General features: G+C 39.7%; 1 protein-coding gene across 1 annotated transcript in view; it reads left to right on the top strand.

The window, feature by feature from the left end:
* Positions 1-19,576, top strand: part of EPB41L4A (erythrocyte membrane protein band 4.1 like 4A) — a 118,224-nt gene that overhangs the window by 42,833 nt on the left and 55,815 nt on the right. Inside the window, exons 2-6 of the mRNA XM_063181167.1 lie at positions 3,633-3,737; positions 10,424-10,475; positions 10,925-11,003; positions 14,685-14,782; positions 17,230-17,350. Coding sequence (XP_063037237.1) covers positions 3,633-3,737; positions 10,424-10,475; positions 10,925-11,003; positions 14,685-14,782; positions 17,230-17,350 — 455 coding nt within the window. The remainder of the gene's footprint in view (positions 1-3,632; positions 3,738-10,423; positions 10,476-10,924; positions 11,004-14,684; positions 14,783-17,229; positions 17,351-19,576) is intronic.

Genomic DNA, 19,576 nt, shown 5'->3' with positions numbered 1-19,576 from the left:
TAAAAAGCAGTGAGCAGTGTGAAAGATAAGAATTTCTGGTGTTTAAATATAGAGTAATATGAATATGTTAAAACACAGAACTCTATGTACTGCTTTTAAAATAATAATTTCATTTTGGTTAAGAAAACTACAGTTAAATCAGCCTTCTTCTGAATGTTCTGGCTGTCATTTTCTTTAGCCAGTATAAACCTGCCTTTCTGGTTTATGAAGCCACAGTGCTAACATGTAAAGCAAGATGTTATGACTCATTGAAACAATTCTTTGTTCTCTCTTGAAAGCATTGCTGATGGCATTTTCAAATGTACTTGGGTTTACCCCTAAGAATGCAAACCTTTTGCAAGTCTGAGCTTAATGCAAGGCAGATTATGTAATTTTTGCAGTGCCATATGATGTGAATGTAATCCTGTTAACCTCTTTGCTAGTTTTGGTTTCCAGCTTTGCTGAATTTTGCTGTAATTTTTTCAGGGGAAATAAGATGGCTTCTCTTAGTTTGCAAAACTTTGAGCAAATGTGGTACAAATGTGTGTCAGGACTGAGAAGTAGTTGCTAAGGGATTCATCAGCAAAACTTCTTTCTTGATTTGACTTGGAGATGCAAATTACTTGCATGAAACCCTGAAATCATGTGGCTAAAACTGGGAACTTCAACTGAAAATGAGTCTGCAGTGATTTCACCAAGGGTCAGTGTCTTATGTGGACTGTGCTCCCCAGTGCTGAGAAAGTAGGAGGTTAAGGAAAGCGAGGTTTAAGGGTGTGAGGATAGGTCCTGGCTCATATCCTGGCTGTTCCCTTGCAAAGCACTTCTTTGTGTTCGGCAGGCTGTGCTGAAAGATGTGAAAGGGATTGGCAGAGAGGGCTGTGGAGACTACAACAGGCAGTCTGTTTTTGCTGTGAGTAACCAAAGCACTCAGCACCTTGCTGCTGTAGAGGTGGAGAGCCCCCAGCCACTGGAAGCTGGGTAGGTTTGCTCAGCCTTTCCTCACAGCCAGACCACCTCTTTCTGCAGAACCTGCAATTATTGAAGTATTAACTGAGCTGCATCAAAAGAGAATAAATTAACAGGCATTTATGTTTTCTATCTACTGAGCAGTATTAGTAAAAAGCAGTATAAAGCCTTTTATCTCTGAAAAGAAGAAACGGGGGCTTTAGTTTTAACCAAACCAGGTCTGATATATGCATCTTTCTTGGGGATAACACACCAGCTTTAGGGTCCATAGGAGGGAAGCTGTCCCAAAAACTCCTTAAGCAGTCCTCAACTGAATGAAGCAGAAGACTTCCAGACAAGAAGGGTAGTGGCATTCTAAACTGGTGCAGAGTCATGAAAGTTGAACTCCTTTAAGACTTAAGCTTCTTTGATTACTCCCAGGATTGTGTACGATTGTATACTCTTATTGTAAGTAAAATAATACTTGCGTTTTTGAAGTTGACAGCTTCATCTTGGTGGCTCAATCATTGTTTCTCAGTGCTGTTAATGAAACCAAATGACACTGTGAATAATGGTACTGGTCAGACAAGGAATGGACAGCTCATTGAAAGAAAACAGATTTGAACTTCACACAGTCACAGAAGCTGAGTAAGGCTTGGGTGGATACCACTCGATGTGTCCTGTGAGCCATGGTGCAGGCACCCCTTTTTATACCTTCTGCAAGTGTTTGCTGACCTCACTGTGTTTAACTGTGTCAAAAACCATCAACTCTGAGTGGCTGATGCTGGAGATCCTTTAGTCTGAAGTGTTCTCTGAATGTTTAGTGCCCAGCTGGAGGTGTTGCCATCATTTATCTGAATGGATCATTTGGTGTCAGGGTTGCTTGCTTATTTTGAACTTGTGTCTGTTTCTAAAGATGCCTGTCCAGCCCTAGGTTCCCAAGACATTGCTGTACTGTTTAAATGATGATGGAAATAGTTAACAATGCTGAAGGTAATTTACCTTATATGACACAGAATCATAGAGCATGCCAACTGGAAGGGGCCCACCAGGATCATCAAGTCCAATACATGAACGATGAGATAGCAATGTCCCTTTTAGTGGGGTATCACTTCTGCTTCTTTTGAATGACAACTAATTTAAAAATAAAATTAGCAAGGACAATTACTACTTCAGTCTTAAATCCCTACTGTCTAGTAATCAAACCTGTATTTTTAGTATTTTTAAGGTGTGTTTTGTTTTATTCCAAATTTTTTTCTGCAGTGCTCCTGATAGTCACTCTACAGCATGTCTTGCCTTGTTCTCACAACCTGACTTCAGCTTCTTGTTGATGAAACTGATGATAAAATCACTGTTTTTCTCTGCTTTATCCAACTTGATAAATTGAGATGTAGTGAATTTATGCTTACCTTAATCATGTTTCCCCCCTCTGTTTTGTGGCTGATCATTAAGGCTCACTGTACACGCTGAGGGAACATGTAATTGCAGTTGCCTGATATAAACAACCAGTCTGATGGATTCAGACAAAAAGAACCTTTCAAGTACATCTCCTAATTTAAACAAATGTGTAGTAAATCTGGTGAATAGCATGGATATGCTGTTTCCAGCCTACCAGAGATGTTTACCTTGTCATGGCTTGCTTAGTTGTGAGTGGCCGCCTGAAATTGTTGTACTGTCCCTGCTCGTGGAATTAGATACGAGTCCTGACCAAAGGCACCTGCTGAAAAAAACCAGATCTTCACTGTTGTGATGTGATTAATACTTCACCAGCAGAACTAAATTAAAGAATTTTTAAATTAGTATTATTTGCCATTTTAATTTTGAAATTATCTGTTCATAGGTTAAAAAATGAAACTGCACAAACAATATCTCACAGCTTCCACTTTCCTTTCTCTGTGGTGATTTTACTACAGTCTAGTAGTTTATAAAATATGAAGCAGTTAAGCAAAATGTTATTATGAGTTATGTCCATATTTTCTTGTGGAATTTAGTACTGTAATCATCAAAGGCTCTAATTGATTCTGAGAGGGGATCATTCTGTGTAATTATTCTCCATCTTCCTCATCTGTTTGTTGTTGGCTGCCAGGCGAACCAACAAATACAAGGCATTCAGGTGGAAGTGAGCTTTTTGTGGAGCATATTGTCCCCGACATTGTTTGCAAATACTGTCGTAGACACTTAATGAAGTGCTATTCAAGAAAACAGTGGGATTATTTCAATTCAGGGTGTTGGACTGTTCTCCCTTCTACTATCAAAAATATTTTACAAGAAAACAAATAAAACTAACCTTCTTTACAAAGATTAGTAACAGAGAAGTTAATGATGTATAATTTAAGTCTTAAGGGCAGTTTTGCCTCCAGTTCTCCATTGTCAGAGCTTGAGTGACAGGTCTCTACTGGAAGGGTGAGTGGGATTTGAAAAATGCTGTGTTCACTAGAACCATGGGGTTTTTGTTTGTTTGTTTGTTTTTCTTTTGGTATTGTGTAACTACTACCTTGCCAGCTTCCTAATAGTGTCTTACAGAATTATTTTTCAAACATACAAAATATTTTCATCTGTACTGCTGAAATTTTTGTTAAAGGCACTGGGAGCTGCCTCATTTTTTTTTTTTTTCTAGACAAAGCTAATTGAATGCATGAATGCCACTGCACATAGCTGACAAAAGCAGAGCATCTTTGTGAGTAGGCTGTGTAAATTCTTTCCCACAGAAGTCAACGAAGGGGTCGGTTGTCCTGGGCTACGTATTTCGTCACTTAAACCTGGTGGAAATAGATTACTTTGGGCTGCGCTACTGTGACCGAAGTCATCAAACGGTGAGTGAGAGACACAGCAGATTGGATTTGCCATGCATAAAATTCACCCTGTTGCGCCGGTTGCCTGTACAGCATTAGATTGTCATACTTCCCCTAACTTTCACTGTTTCCTGGCTCAGGTTTCCAGTAATCATTTATTTTGTTTATTTCCAATAAAGTCTTGGAATAGCCATTAGCACCTTAGATAGGAATGGAATCAAATGTTAAATGTTGTTGAAAACTAAATTAAGAAAGTACAAATAAAAAAATTATTATATGAACTTAGGACTGGTATTTTTTCCTCTTTAATACTGTGACCTGAAGCCAGTGCCTGGTGCTCTGTGCTACTCAGCCTCACTTGGCACTGCAGTGCCTGGGAAAGAGCACCCCTGAGTGCATCACAGCCTGCTTCACTTGCTGCAACACTGGCCAAACACCTGTTTCAGGCTGTACTGGGCAATGCCATTTTCACTCTGCCTGAACCATCTCTGTGTCCCTGAGCCCATGCTCTCTAGAGCCTCCTTGGCAGGGACTCACCCCACATCCCAGGCTTTTTCCACCGAGACGTTTCCATCCTAAACAGACAAGGAGATGTTTCAGCCAGGCTGAGATGTTTCAGCCAAAGCAGGCTGTGTTTTGGAGCATTGCTGTCTGCCCCACCAAAGGCTTGTGCAGGACTGCTGCAGGCAGAGGTGAGGAGCAGGGAATGCTCAACAAGAGGAACCAGTGCTGTATTCACAGGATGGTCTTCATGCTACCTAAAAATTATGAAGGGAATAGTGCCTGGCCTATGGTTAAGTCAAGTCAAGCCATTACAGTTTTGAAGCCAGTGTTTAGTGGTGATAGCATTCTACAAGATCCTGTTTCACCAAAAGATAGTAATAACTTATTGAATTGGCTAAACATTTGCTGAGTTCTTCTGTTAACCAGAAGCTGATCATGTAAAGACTGAATTTAGAACAGTATTAAGCAGATTGCTGATTGCTACTGAGAGCTACAGACTGCCTCACTCCCTATGTTTTAACTTCTGTGCTGTAGTCCAGAAATGTATGAATTCAGTTCCTTGATGAGCTTCTAATAATTTTGTTCCATGAAGATGAAAGCCAAATTCAGCTGTGAATTAAAGTAGACTGTTAAAAATGGTGGTTTTGATTTCCTGAGGAATTTGAGGTGTGAATGAAGAGCAGGTAGGTATTTTTTGCTCTCTGAAGTGTTTTCCTGTTAGCTGTGGTTGCAAATAAAATAGAAATGGCTGTTCCTGGGAATATTTCCAGAAACATACACAGGGTATGTTTAGTGGTGTATATGAAAATATGAGTACAAAAACTGATTGCACCTCTGTTATGAAACAGACACACAAAAGCATATTTTAGGGCACATCCTTTTGTTCTGCTTTTTCTCTCGTGTGGTGCTCCAGTGGTGTTAATTTAATGTTAGCTTTAGGCTTTATCCTCTGGCCAGCTCAGTGTTAGGAAGCCACTGTGATTCTTGATTTTCCCATGGATTAGGAAGGTGTTTATCCCACTTCTGTCATTTGCCTGCTCTTACACAAACACAGGCCTTATCATGTGGATATGGGACATCAGCTGTGTGCAAGGCTATAGAGTGCCACTGCCCAGCCTGGAGATGCTGCCACAGGGACTGCCTTTGCACCTGGGCTGTTCTGTAACAAACCATTGTGAAAAGGCCTGTTTGTGTTGTTTGTCTATGTAAGGATAGCAAAAAACTGATGCTCCTTCATCTGAAAAGTTCATAAATGAGCCAAACAGCGCTACTGTGTGTAGTTTTATGTGTTTTATGATGTGTGGCTTTATGCTGCTAGCTTGCTTTTTTTAGTGAACTCCTGTAAGCTCTTAAGAATGGGCAGAAGAATGGAAAGTTTTCACACAACAAAAAACACCTTGTGCTTTAGCTGTAAACATATATTTAGTTGCATGCCAACTGCGGCTAAAACTCTCTGGGCTGTTGTGGGAATTAGTTCAGTAATGGCTGGCAATAAGCCTAGATCTGCATTTTGGATTGGATATTTTTTGGATTGACCACAGTGGATTTCCTAAGGGAAGAGGAAAAAGGTTACCTTGCTAATTAGCTTTAAAACCATGGTCCTGAGTTAGTCTCAGAGGGAGAAAAGTGTTTGGGGGTTGGGCTACCTATTAATACATTGCTTGTGGTGGGGAAAGTTTTATTACTTGTACTGTCAGGTTTTTTGTCACACTATAGGTTTAACTGAATGACGAACAAAGCAGCATAGACAAAATGATGTATTTTAAAGAACATAAATCGGTCACAAAAGAAACATTTTTCTTATTAAGGGTTTGAAAGGGATTGTTTGGTTATTTCCCTATTACTCCTGCATGCCTCAGCACTTCCAGGTGGTCTTTTAAGTGCTGTGTTGGTGAGCTACCTCTTATGTGGGTGGTATCATAATTATTTTAGTACTACCAGTAGGGCTTTAATGAGTGAACAAGGTTTCACTGTGCTACGTAGTGTATATGAATGTGTAGCATTAAAATGGTCTCTTCCTGAACACCAACAAACTAATTAGCCTGTGAGAACAGCTGGATGCAGCAGGTTGACAGAACTGGGTGGCACTGACAGGGGCACGAAAAGTAGGGTAAAGCACAAATTGGATGACCCTGTCTCTAGGATAGTAATTTAGTCATATTGCACAAATTTCACTTTACTGACATTCCAGGTTTTGCTAAATTCTCCACAGTAAAAGGACAGTATTCAAATGGAAAAATCAAGCTCTGGAAGATTACAAGTTGATGTCAGAATAGCATTACCTATATCTACTCAGTGCTCCTGAACAAGATAGGTCTCCAAAGGAACAACAAAATATCTCTTCTAATAATTGGTTAAAGTACAACATTTAATAATGAATTAAAAATTCCATGATATAAAACTACACCCCAGTGAACAAATGGGTTCAGCTAATGCTGTGTTGTCAGTAGTGTTTCCTAATAGTGCCTCTGTTGACAAACTACATGGTGCTTCTTCTCATGTGGTACTTGAGTACTTTTCTTAGTGCTGCAAGTTCTTTAAAAAAAGACCAATTTTCTTTGAGTACAACAGAATCCCTAACTGTGCTCCATCATCTAACCCTCACCTGAGCCTTTTGCATTACCGCAGAGAGTACTGGCACCCAAATTAATGCGAGTTGATGCTAGATACTGTCCTTGTGGTTCTCAATGTGGATATGGTTCTCAGCTTAGTCTTCCTGGAGAGGACATTTGTGTCTTCTGCCTCATCTCCCAGGACTTTGTGCCCAATCTGCTATTTCTAAGTGAGACACAATCACCAGACTATGTGTAGCAGAGGCTGAGGGTGGCTGAGGAAGCTCTGTCCAGAATCACAGACTCATTAGGTTGGAAGGGACCTCTGGAGATCACCCAGTCCAGCCCTCTGACAAAGAAGAGTCATCTGGAGCACACCCAGGGGGTTTTAGGATGTCTCTGGAAGGCAAGACTCCACATCCTCCCTGGGCAGCTCTTCCAGTGCTCTGCCACCCTCAATGGAAGGAAGTTCTTCCTTGTATTGAGGGGGAAATTTCTGTGTTTTAGTTTATGCCCATTGCTCCTCGTCCTGTCACTTTGCACTATTAAAAAGAGTCTGGTACCTTCCTCCTGGCAGCTGCCTTGGAGATACTTACTTGCATTAGTGAGATCTCTTCTCCAGACTAAATAGGCCCAGATCCTACCTCTCCTCATAAAAGACATGCTCCAAAACCCTCACCATCTCTGTGACCCTTCACTGGACCCTTTGCTTTAGCTCCTTGGCACTCTTGCACTAGGGAGCTCAGAACTGGACAAAGTTTTCCAGGTGTGCCTCACTAGGACTGAGGAGAGGAGGAGGATCGCCTCCTTCGACTTGCTGGCCACACTCTTCCCACTGCAGTCTCTCATTGCTGTAGTATTTGGGGAAAACAGTGTTCCAGGCGTGCACTTCTCCAGGGGCTGGGTGAACTGGTGCTAGGAGGGCTGTCGTGCTGCTCTCACAGCTGCTTCCTGCTGTGCTGCAGCTCCCAGGTGCTCTCCACCCAGTCCCTTCGCTACGGCCCTTGTGGCTCTGCCAGGGTGTATAGGATAGCCAAGCTGGAATGGAAGAGGCCAGTGTTTTATTGAGGTACACAAAAGGCAGAGATTGCATTATTTATACATGATATGTCAAGAAAAGCTGAGCAGAATTTGATGAGGCAAAGGGTCCTCCTGAAGCCCAAAGATGTTCCCTTTTGTGAAATGCCAAAAGAATCATGCTATATACACAAAATAGTACAGCAGTAAGAATATTTACAACAGTAAATATTCTTATTCTTTGACCTGATAGTGCTAATTTGAGCTATTATAATCAAATGTACCACATAAGAGGAGAAATACAAATACAGAAGGGCAAATAATGGTATTTATTGCACCATGCCCCCACCCTGCAATGTAGATGTGTTTTTCTCCCCTGTTTGGAGGAAGCTCTGTTTGAGCACACAACCCTCAGAGCACAGCAGGTAGGAGGTAACCCATGGCAATGCAGGGAATTAATGTCATACAATGCAGAGCATATTTTGTCTTCAAGATCTTAGAAAAAAAGTCAAATTGTACCTACCTTGTGTTTTGTTGAATGGAAGTTTTTAAAATGGATTTTTACACTCATTCCCAGACACAATGTACTAAATTATCTAGGAGGAAAGAGAAGTGTTTGTGTGTGTTAAATTAGATGTCATAACCAGTGGAAGGAAAATGGAGACTGATAATGTTGAGTAGAAACAAGAAAATTTAGAAGAATATTATTGGATTAAAACTACAGACACAAAGCTGATGGTCAGGGGAGTTACAGGTAGTAAGAATAAACTTTTAGAGTGCAGCAGGATCAGTTCACTGATGATATCACAATAAATATAATCTATATAACTTCAGGTTCTAAAACCAAAGATAATAGCATTAAATACATATTTATATGCAAGAATTGCCTGAAAATTTTTACATTTCTTATATAATAGGGACGTCCTGAACTTGGTAGATTGAGGTTCTTTGCACTGGATATTTGCAGGAAAAATCTGATACAGCAATTCCAATTCTTAGTGTTGTCTTAGGCTGTAGGAAGTCTCGATAATTTCAGATTATAATTGAAAAATGACACATTTTATCTTCAAAACTGTGTTTCTTCCTGTTGTAAATGTGATCAAAAACTAACACCTTGATTGTGAGAATCTAATTAAGACAGTCCAACATTTAGTTTGAATTTGGTAGATCTTTCTGCAACAGACACTTCATTGATTGACACTACAGCAAACATTTCTAACTAGTTAATATTTTGTTTCAAGCAGGTTAATGGAATTTGACCCAAGTTTAACCCTATGCAGATACAAAAAATTAAGATTCCAGATTTGTGGTAAAGTTCTTGCAGGCCTTAAAAGGGCTAATTATGAAACACTGCATGGAGCTTGGGTGCATGCTGCTTACATACCTGGCTTGTATGTGAGCCAGGTTTGTAAAAGTACAAAGGACAAAAGAGTCCATTTATTCTTTATGCTGTACTTTAAAACATTTTTTAATGCAATTTCTACCTTAATTTAAAAGGGAGCTATTTTCCTTAATAACATTGTAGCTTTTTAATCAGTCTTAGTAAATAAAAAAATCTTAAAGTAATACTGTATGCATTTGTAAAGAATAATTAGTAAACCAGTCCCTTTAGCAACTGGATAGTTGCATTGGGATGCAACTATCAACAATATAATCAACAAAATTATTATATTTTTTTCCCACTTCTTCTGTAACTGTTAAATACTTTTAGATTCGCAGTGCTGGCACCTTGCAGCTGGGTGAGGAGGTGCTGTGTCCTCTGCAGCAGGGGTGAGCTGTTTGCAGGGGCATCGGTGGGACAGCACTGGGGCTGTCCCAGGGGCTGCCAGGAGATGGGAAGGGCGGAGGCAGCAGTCGGAGCTGCCTTGGCACTCACCACGCCGGGGTTTGTTGTCAGCAGCTGCTATGCAAGCGCGCTGAGTTAATGAGACATTGGTTTTTTGTTGCATTTCTTTTGGCACTTCAGCCTATCAGCTTGTGGTGTATCTATAGCTGACACTGTTTATCCATCTGTATAAGCATTTAACAAGTATCTAGCACACATTACTGTGTAGGTGTGCCCAGGGGTGCTCACAGGGCCCTGGTGTTGGGGTTCTTGGATCTCTAAATGTTCTCGTCTTTACTGTCTGACTTTGGCTTGAAAAATGCCTTTGCATTATCCATGAAATTCCATTCATCTTTGGCTTGCAAATAAAATGTTAGAAATCTCCTGGTCCTCCCCCCACCTCTTGCATTCTTCAGGAAAATTTTGGCAGCCTTTGAAATAATAAATAGCTGCGTAGTAATTTTAAGCATGGGTTTGTGCCATGGCCACAGAGCTAAGTACTCACTGGAGGAATGAAAAGGCAGATGAGATTCTTGTCTCTTCTTCCCCACACTGAAGTGTTTAATCTCACCTGTGCTGATCTCAAGACCTGTGGCACTCACAGAAAAACATATTTTCTCATGGCAGCTGATACTTATTTTTACTAGCACAAGCAGCAGCACTCTCTCTTCCAGGGATGAGAGTGCAGTTCCTCCTGTCAGCTCAGTATGAGGCAAGGAGAAGAAAAGGTTAAGTGATATGAATAACCAATTGTTCTGTGCTAATTTTCAAAGTTAAGTAACTAATTTCCGTAATTATCTGTCTCGCAGTACTGGCTGGATCCTGCAAAGACCCTCGCTGAACATAAAGAATTGATAAACAGTATGTATTTAATTTGAACTTAAAGGACAAAGATGAAGTAACAATGTTCCATCTACACAGTTGGCACAATATTCTACAGATTTATCGTTCTTAACAAGTTTGTTATTGCAGTTCTTTGCTGTATCAAAATTTCACACATGGGTTGCACATGGTATCACTTAAAAGTGTCATTATTGTCCAAAGACTGCTCTGTTCTTAAATTTTGTTTTAGGCTAATAAGTGGTGTTATTGTTAATTAGTATAATTTTATAGTGGCTGTGATGCCTCTATCATGCTTAGCATACCATTACCATTTCCTGTGTGAATGTAACATTTTTTCTGAAAATTTAAAATTTCATAAAATGTTAAGATAGGCTTCTTAATAGCTGTTTTGTAGTCAACTAGTAACAACTAATACCAATTAGCCATTCATGACAACTCACTGTTACACCAATTTTTTTTTCGTGCAGCTGGACCACCATACACTCTGTATTTTGGCATTAAATTTTATGCAGAAGATCCATGTAAACTAAAGGAAGAAATAACAAGGTACAGTATTTAATAAAAGTATAGTTTGTTGATCTCAGGCTAGCAATACATTTCAACCAGGTGCATATTGTTGTGCCTGGGTTGTTTTTTTTTTTTGAACATCTGAATGTTTTTGCTTGAACGTTGGTGTGTATAAAGAAAAATGAGAATAACTTCACAGTGGTTGATAGTGAGGACTGTTAGGAAGCCCAGGAAGAAAATATGTTCTCTGGTGCATCAAGAATCAAAGGGCCATGATGTACATTTTTAAGAGTGGGTTATGGGGTTTTTTTTCCATATTTTCAGTAATACAGTGTTACAGCTGCATTTATACTATGCTATAACCAAGTTTAGAGTTTACTGGGATATCAGATATAAATACAGGGAATTTTCTTCTTCATTGGCCATAGCTTAAATTCCAGAACTGTTTTTCAAGGGGATTTCTTTTGGACTTACTAAAAATATGTGAAGGAAATTAAAGAGTTTCATGCCTCTGATTCTTTTACCTAAGCTTGTCCTCTGCACGGTATGAGGATACACACAATAACACATGCACATGCTTGCACACAGACACACACACAAGGTTATCTGAACTCTCTCACAGTTTTGGGGTTATCTGTCTGTTTTATTTATTAAATGTCTTGGACAATTAACTTTAGGTTCAAAAGGAAATTTGAGAATTTGGGTAGGTAGGCGGACAAAATTAGTGTGCTGGCTTGCGTTAACAAATGCCAAAATACTTCTTTTGATGTCCTAAGAATGTGGCACATGAGGATTCATTAGAATGCATGCAAGGTTTTTAATTTTCCTAAATCAAAGATTGCAGCACAGGCAGAATATTTTTCTTGCTCCAGAGTTTTCTTGCTCTTTTGTTTCCAACTGGCACAACAGGAATGGAAGTCTCCAATGCAACAAGACTCAGGCTGGTCTGGTAAAAATAAAAAATGCTGTGACTTGGCAGGTAAAAGAATATAAGCTGGCAGCAATGGGATGCCCCTGTACTATGGAAATTTGGTGCCATTCTCTTGTACTTTCCCAGAAGAGCTTTAAATCCTCCTCACAGGGAAAGACAGGCATCCCTGGGAAAGGGAACTTTGGCCACAGAACCTGTTGTGATTGCCTCCCAGGAGGCAGGGTGGAGCCAGGGAGCTAAATTTTCACAAGTTCTTCCTTTGCCCTGTGATAAGGCCTGCCAGTGATCTACACTGCTGATTAGTGTGCAAATCCAGTCAAGAAAGGTTCCAGTGTCACTAGGAAGCCTTTGGTCATGACTTGATAGTGTTTGGTCATGCAGAACTGGCACCTTGGGTGTTACAGAAGGCCAGCCTAGGAAAGTGATATAATGGTATTGTCAGTCTTCTATGAAACACATTGAATAGCCAACTGCCTTCAACATCTGTGAGCACTTATTCCCATAGGCTCTTAAAACTTGGAAGAAAGGCTTTTTTTTTTTGTTCAGGAAAATAACAGTAGTGATCCCAATACCAATAATAATAATAGTAATAATACTACCACCTCCTTAGAATAATTTGGGTTATAATAATAATAATAATAATACCACCATCTCCTTAGAATAATTTGGGTTGGAAGGGACTCTTAAAGGTCCTTCTACTTAGGAGGTAATAAAGATCCTCTTTTCCTTTATAATAATAATAATAATATTCTGCCTAACGCTGTAATTCCAGTGATGTGTTAACTGCTTTGTGCTAATCAATGTGTTTCTTTGGAGCATGTATTTATTACTTTAATGGACATGAGAGCTAGTTCTGTTGTTATTAGATTCTGATGATCTGTGCCATTACATGATTACTCTTTGCAAATAATGAAAACCTGTCAAATTTGTAATTGCTTTGCAGCAGAATCTATCTGGTTGTCGGCAAAAGCTAACACTGCAGTGTTTGCTAGAGAAAACTTGCAATTTGGCACTCTAATATATGCATGACAAACACAGGCGCACAAGATGAGACTGCTTTAGCTATAGGTATGGACAAAAGGCAAGGAGCTCAGCTTCTGTGGGAATTGAGATTGTTCACCTTACAGTAGTCACTTCAGCAATTAGCAGTGCAGGATGCAGGTGTGTTTTGAGGATTCCTATGCTACTTTATTTTGAGACTACAGAAATACAGGTTCCTGCTGCAAGGATACTACATTTCTAGCATCCTCTCCTTCCCAACTCTGCTCTATAGAGGTGGAGAAATGCTAACAGAAGTATGGGTGTGCAACAGAAATGCATTTCATATGGAAAGATGCTGTTGTGTATTTCACAGAGGATGTGAAATCATCTTGGTCATTATCATAATTCATACAGGGAAGATTTGTCTAGGTAGGATTGCAAGCATAAACTAGAAACAGGACTGAGGTATTGCTTAGAATGAGGAAACACTGAGTGTCTGTGCTTTGTGTTGCCCAGAGACATTCCCAGGAAATTCCTATGCTAATGCCGTTCCTCTAAAGTAGAGAACATTAACCATTTTTTAGAGGATGGACCATAACATAAAAGTTCCTACCATAACATCTGTCACAGCACAAACTCTGTGGGAAATCATTAATCAGAAAGACGGGTATCTTTATTCAGAGGCTCATCTGATAAAGTCTAGAAAATTTGGTTTTCCTTAAGTTTTCCGACTCAGCTATCATGTAACCTGCAGTTTGTAAAGTTCTCTGAAATCAGTGTAGGTGCACTTTGAACTTACAGAGCATTCCAAGGTGCTTTCATAAGTTACTTGTACTAACACAGAATAAATTATTTGCAGAGTAGCTGAATGGCTCTATGTAGATAAAACTGAACTAGTGAATAATAGAAAAGCTATGTGCTTGTATGGAAGATTTTTTTTTTTCTGTAAAAAATTACCTTCATTGTATTTTTACATTTTGTAGGAAATCAGTGCAAGAAATTAACTTAGGCTGATGTGAAACACTGCATAAATTTGTTGCAATAAAACCAGATAAAATCCAAATAGCATTTAAAAGATTTTGTAGAAATCATAATGGAATATTGCAAAACTGCAGATCCTTTATATAATGGCTTGTTATCTTGTCTGTTCCATCTGCTTTGGGCTTATTGATTCATTCTAAGTGGTCTCAGCTTTTTGAAGTGTAGAAGCAGGTTACGACTTTGAAAATTACATTTTCACCCCTGCTATCACTATTCCAAGCAGGAGAGTATCCTGTGCTATGACAGATTCACTTAGTTGCTGATGACACACCCATCCATCTTTGTCATGGGCTCCATCAAACTTCCCTGCTGCATTGTAGTCAATAGTCTGGTATGTGAAGAGGAAATATTTGAGTAAGCAAGCATCCACTACCCAGTCATCCTTTACACTGATCCCATAACGAGGTTAAACTTTTGCCCTTTGATAGGTTTCTTGTTCAATTTTTCTGATTCCTATCCCTCTTCCCTACTGCTCCCTCTTCCCTGCTCTGTGAAAGTTCAAAAGAGGGAAATGACATTTTAGGGAGATAAGTAATTGCATCTGCACAATATAAGCAGATTGGAAAATAGGGAGTGCTCCCTTTCCTGGGTCCTTCCCGTGGATGAATCTTTGTTATTTCAGGATCAATAGGGGAAGTCATTTAGAGGGGAATACAGGCATTTACTGTCACATAGTTATGGTACGTGGTATGTGCACAATTAAAGGGATAATATTGAAATATTAAATGGACTTAAAATAACAACTTTGTTTTGTCTCTGTGTTTTAGGTATCAGTTCTTCTTGCAGGTAAAGCAAGATGTTCTACAGGGCCGTTTGCCTTGTCCAATCAACACTGCAGCACAGCTGGGAGCATACATAATTCAGTGTAAGTTCTCCTGGCCCTCTGAGAGCTAATTTCTTTCAATCCTGCATTGTGATTATTTTAAGTGATGATTGAAGACAGCATTAACACTTTATGCATTCGCTTCCAAACAGAAGTAGCATGACTGATTTCAGTTCAAGAGCTGTAAATAAATGACCATTCTGAATAGATAATACAGGAGTAATATGGAAATTAGTGTAAAGAAGAAAATCAGTCTGAATACTCTGCTAAACATTTTTTGCTTCGCTGGGGAATATTTTATCAAGTACTCAAGTCTTTATGACTTCGGATTACATGTAGAGTATGAAAAAACTTTCATCAGGAGTTTTACAGACTTCAAAGGCTATTGGTAGCCTCAAACCTGGAAAATAAAGCATTATATCCATATGAATGCAAGTTTACTTAATGTGAGGATATGATCTGACCTGATGTGAAGAGTTTTCATTTTATTTAGTATTTATCTACATTCATCCATCAGTACAGATCTTTTCAGGAGTGGAGGTTATGTGCTGCATTCTTAATAGAACTAGCAATCAATTAGAAAGGAGCCGTCTGTCTACTGCAGCTGTTATTCTTTTTCCATTACATCTCAAGATCTATATTCAAACAGAATTGCAATCAAAAATTGTGTGAAGTACCATGCTGGGACCTCTATCTATAATTTCTTCTGTGTTAAATTTAGATTTGTCTAAAGTGATATGTATCAAGGAAAGATTATTTGTATTTTTGGTGTTAAAAGTGTGACTCAAAAACACTTAATATAACATAAAAAATAGTCCTCTTTTTATATCCATTTTGAATGACAGGGCAGAATAACTTGTGTATGAAATAGGAATGGGCCTAATACAGGATTTTGTGGTGGATTATATGTGTATCTGAAAAGTCTAAATTTCAGGCAGTATTTATTTTTGTATAATTATTTTTTACTTTATTTTGTCATCTAAGAAATATGACATGTCATTCTCTAAACAATTGTTTGCAATGCACATTTCAGTTTACTGGCAGACAAGCCTACTCTGAAAAATACTTCAAGTGTGAAGCAGGAAAATATGCAATGATGCATCTTCATTTTTATTATGAGAAATGAGTAAAAGGAGTAAATTCATGGCCTTCAGTTATTTTGTAAGGTGGTGAGAGCTGTTGTTTCGGTATAGTGTCCTGTTCCTGTACTTCTAATCTCAAATATTTTTAGTGGAAAACAATGAGAAAGTCTATGGGAGAGAGAAGAGTTAAAGCATGGCCAAGGTTACATACAGTGAGTTAAAGTTAGTCCAGGCTCCAGGAAGTATGCATTCCTACGGGCTCTATAAAAAACTTTATCCTTGTGTTTAGGGTTTGCAGTTGTTCCAAATATGTAAAGACACCTGAGAAATGTCTGTCTCAGACGCTGAATACGTAATTTTAATGGATGTTTTCCAGTGAGACTTCTCAACATCCATACTGAGTAGCTCACCATCTTTTTCCAGCAACTTCATTTCAACATTTAGAACAGAAACATTAGTAGTTAGAGGAGTCTTTTCCTTCTTGGCTCTTGAAGCCTCCTTTTGGCTATGGTTTTGGCTCAGTGGGCATTGGATAGAAAGCTCCTGTGAAATCTTTCTCAGAGAAACTTGGTGTACAGATATTACCCAAGGTTATAAAAAATTGAAATACTAACTTCTGCGGAGTTTCTTAGATGCAATTATAGTTAAGATCAGTAGATGTGAATTCTGGCCAAGATGATATTTGTTTTAAAGTTATGTTACGACATATGAACAGACATGACTAATGTGAACAAATTCAGGGTTGCGTCAAACAAAATTGCATTGACTATTCTTTTTTTAAGAAACGTCTTTTGAAAGCTGTTTTTATTTTAAAGTGAATTTGATATCCAGGAAATACACTGATATTTTATTGAAAAAGGAAAGCTTGTGATTCTTCATAAGAAACAACATTAGAAGACCTTCCCTCCAAGACTCACAGGATATTTACCTCCATTTATATTCCCAGTTTATGTTAAAGTCCCAGCAATAATACGGAACTTTCCCGCCAGTAATATTGCAGTATACCATGAGAGCATAATATTACAAAACTAGACTTTTCTTTTACACTTGTTTTGCGTATGCTGCCAAATAATCAATGTCATTGAATTCAAACTTTGCTGTTTGGTTAAAATTTTGTCTGGCCTGTAGAAGCAGTAGGTTTCCTTTTGTCAAGGCTTCTAGCTCTCTCTAGCTCTAACCTTCTATATAGATTTTAAAATGTGAAGACAATTTTTTCTTGCTTTTATGTGTGCTGAAGTGAATAGTTCTGTATTTTCTTCCTTCATTCCTTTTTCTCTTATCTGACTGCCGATAAAATTTGCCGTCAGTTGGAGAGGGGTAGCTGGGCACCAGTGGTTGGACTGTATAACACGTTTTTTGGTTGAGAAGAAGCACAGGTGACCTTTGTTATCTCCTTGTGTTCTGCAGCTGAGCTGGGGGACTATGACCCATACAAGCACACTGCAGGTTATGTCTCCGAGTATCGCTTCGTTCCTGACCAGAAGGAAGAGCTGGAGGATGCCATAGAGAGGATACACAAGACTCTGATGTAAGAACTCAGTTCTTTTGGGAACCCGGCAGGTAATACCAGACTCAGGGATGCTAGGCAGGTGGGGAGGAACAGCCTGTGGGGCAAAGTGGAGGTTTCTAGACTTGAGGAAAGGACACAGGGAGTCCAGTTATACGTCTCAGAAGCAGAAGAGATTTTACATATTGAAGTTGTTCTTTTAGGAAGTCAGTAGGACAATAGCTGGAAATGTGAGGTGTGTCAGACTTAGGTATGGGTGTTTCAGAGCCAGCAGTTTTAATAAAACATATGCCAGAAATTCACACGTAGAGCCAAAATAAACATTTACTTGCTTATCACCAAGTTCATGTTCCTGGTAAGTGTAAGGAAGCTTGTTCTAACAAATCCAAGTTAGGTGCAATTGTGATATAACCATTTATGAAGATGAGAGCAGTAAGAACCCTTTCATGAGGGTGTTCATCATAGCCTTTGTCAAAGTAATGCGAAGAGAATCAGTTACCCATCTTGTAGTAGATCTAAATTTCTTGATTCTTTTCCGATAATGAAGACACAGTCTGGATAAAGGTTAAGTAATATTTGCCTGTAGCACTGCGTGTTAATGTTACATCTGTCTTGTTTAATGAGAACAGGTATCAACTCAGGGTCACAGCTGTTCTCTGAAAAGTTTTCCAGTAATTGGAGTCTGTGCCATTTGCCACGTTGACCTGAGCTTTCTCTTCCAGGGAAGAGAGTCTGTTGTTACTAATTATTTCTGTGTGGTTGCATGACAGCCTTATACTAATTTATACTTTTCAGAGAACTTGCTACATGTATTTCTATAAAGTAAAAAAGTATTGTTTTTTTCCATTCCAGAGAGAGGAAACTGAGTCACAGCTCGTTAGTTTGGTTCAACATCACAGAAGTGGTTTGTGAGAAATGAGACTTGAGATAAATTGCTGTGAACTAAGCAGCCTTCATTTCTCTCTCTCAAGTTTCTGTAGTCACCAGATTCAGAAGCTAGTGGTTGTGAAGGGCAGAGATCACTGTCAAACACTAACTGATCTGGAGCCCTGGTACTGTTCTGCGGCTTGGCTGCAGTTGGGTGTCAGGGATTTAGCAGCATCAGAACAGAGAGGAAAGCCAAGGTGTGCTCATTGCTACTTCAGCCCAACTGTTACCATCAGCACTGCCAGCTTTGACTTCTGCACAGGTGACCACAGTCCCTTCAGCTAAGGAGTGTGAAGCTATAATAGGTGTGGGCATCCAAAATAGTCTCATTGACCTGAGACATTTTAGGGACAGATGTGTGATATGGTTTGGAAGAACTGTTTTATTCTTTCTGGATCCCAGCATGGAAACACGGGGGCTTTTCGTGTTTGCTTGGTTGGTTTTTTGTTTTTGTTTTGTTTCTCAAAACAGCTATGGCTCTGCATATACCTTCCTTCTCCTGGTTATGTCAAGAAAAACTGGTTTTGGTTGCATGTTTCCTCTCAGGTTTTGGGTTTTTTACACAGCACAATAGCCATTTGGAGATTCAGTAAGGATGCGTTTTATTGAGAAAGATTAGGGAAGAAAGTGGAGGGGGTTTCTGACTCTGCAGCCTGCCTACTGTGACTGTAGTCTCATCTATAAACCAACATGACAACTCCAAGGTCGGAGAGCAGTGTGAGGCGACCTGATGTTGTCAGGCACATCTGGAGGATCAAGCAGTGGCTTTGGGTCTCACTTGTGAGGGAGGAAACACTTGGTGCTGGAGGAGAGACAGAATCCCTCAGTGCAGACAGGAGAGCTGGTGTTGTGCTGCTGACAGTGCCCATTTCAGGCTGTGGGAGATTTGTCTCTGACTGGTGTTGCAGTGTGAGCCTATTTCCTGTTTTAGACTTCCCAGTCCCTTCCCCAGGTGTGCCAATACCTCTCTTCTTCTTCCCCCCCCCCCCCCCCTCCCCGGCCCCCTGCTGGGGTGTCAATCAGGATTAACATTCCAGTAAGGCTGTGGTGTGGTTCGTCACTTTCAAAGGATGCCCTTCAGGCCTGGGGGTCATTGGCCTGTCTAGGTGTCCCTCGTCCCTTGAGACCCTCCCCCTCCCACCTGGTTGGTGGCATACCTGTCCCTTCCCTCCCCCTCCCCCGGAGCTTAAAAGGTCGATCAGACCATGTGCTTGTGATTCTGTTGGAGCTGTTACCAAGATTCAGACCTCTGTGACCATGGAATAAAGCTCTGGATATTAACCCTCCGACAGAATCTGTCTCCTTCCTCCTCACCATAGC

Source organism: Melospiza melodia, chromosome Z, assembly GCF_035770615.1.
Source record: "Melospiza melodia melodia isolate bMelMel2 chromosome Z, bMelMel2.pri, whole genome shotgun sequence".
NCBI classification, from domain to species: domain Eukaryota; kingdom Metazoa; phylum Chordata; class Aves; order Passeriformes; family Passerellidae; genus Melospiza; species Melospiza melodia.
The sequence above is the reverse complement of the archived record's forward strand: the minus strand, read 5'-3'. Positions and strand labels throughout refer to the sequence as shown.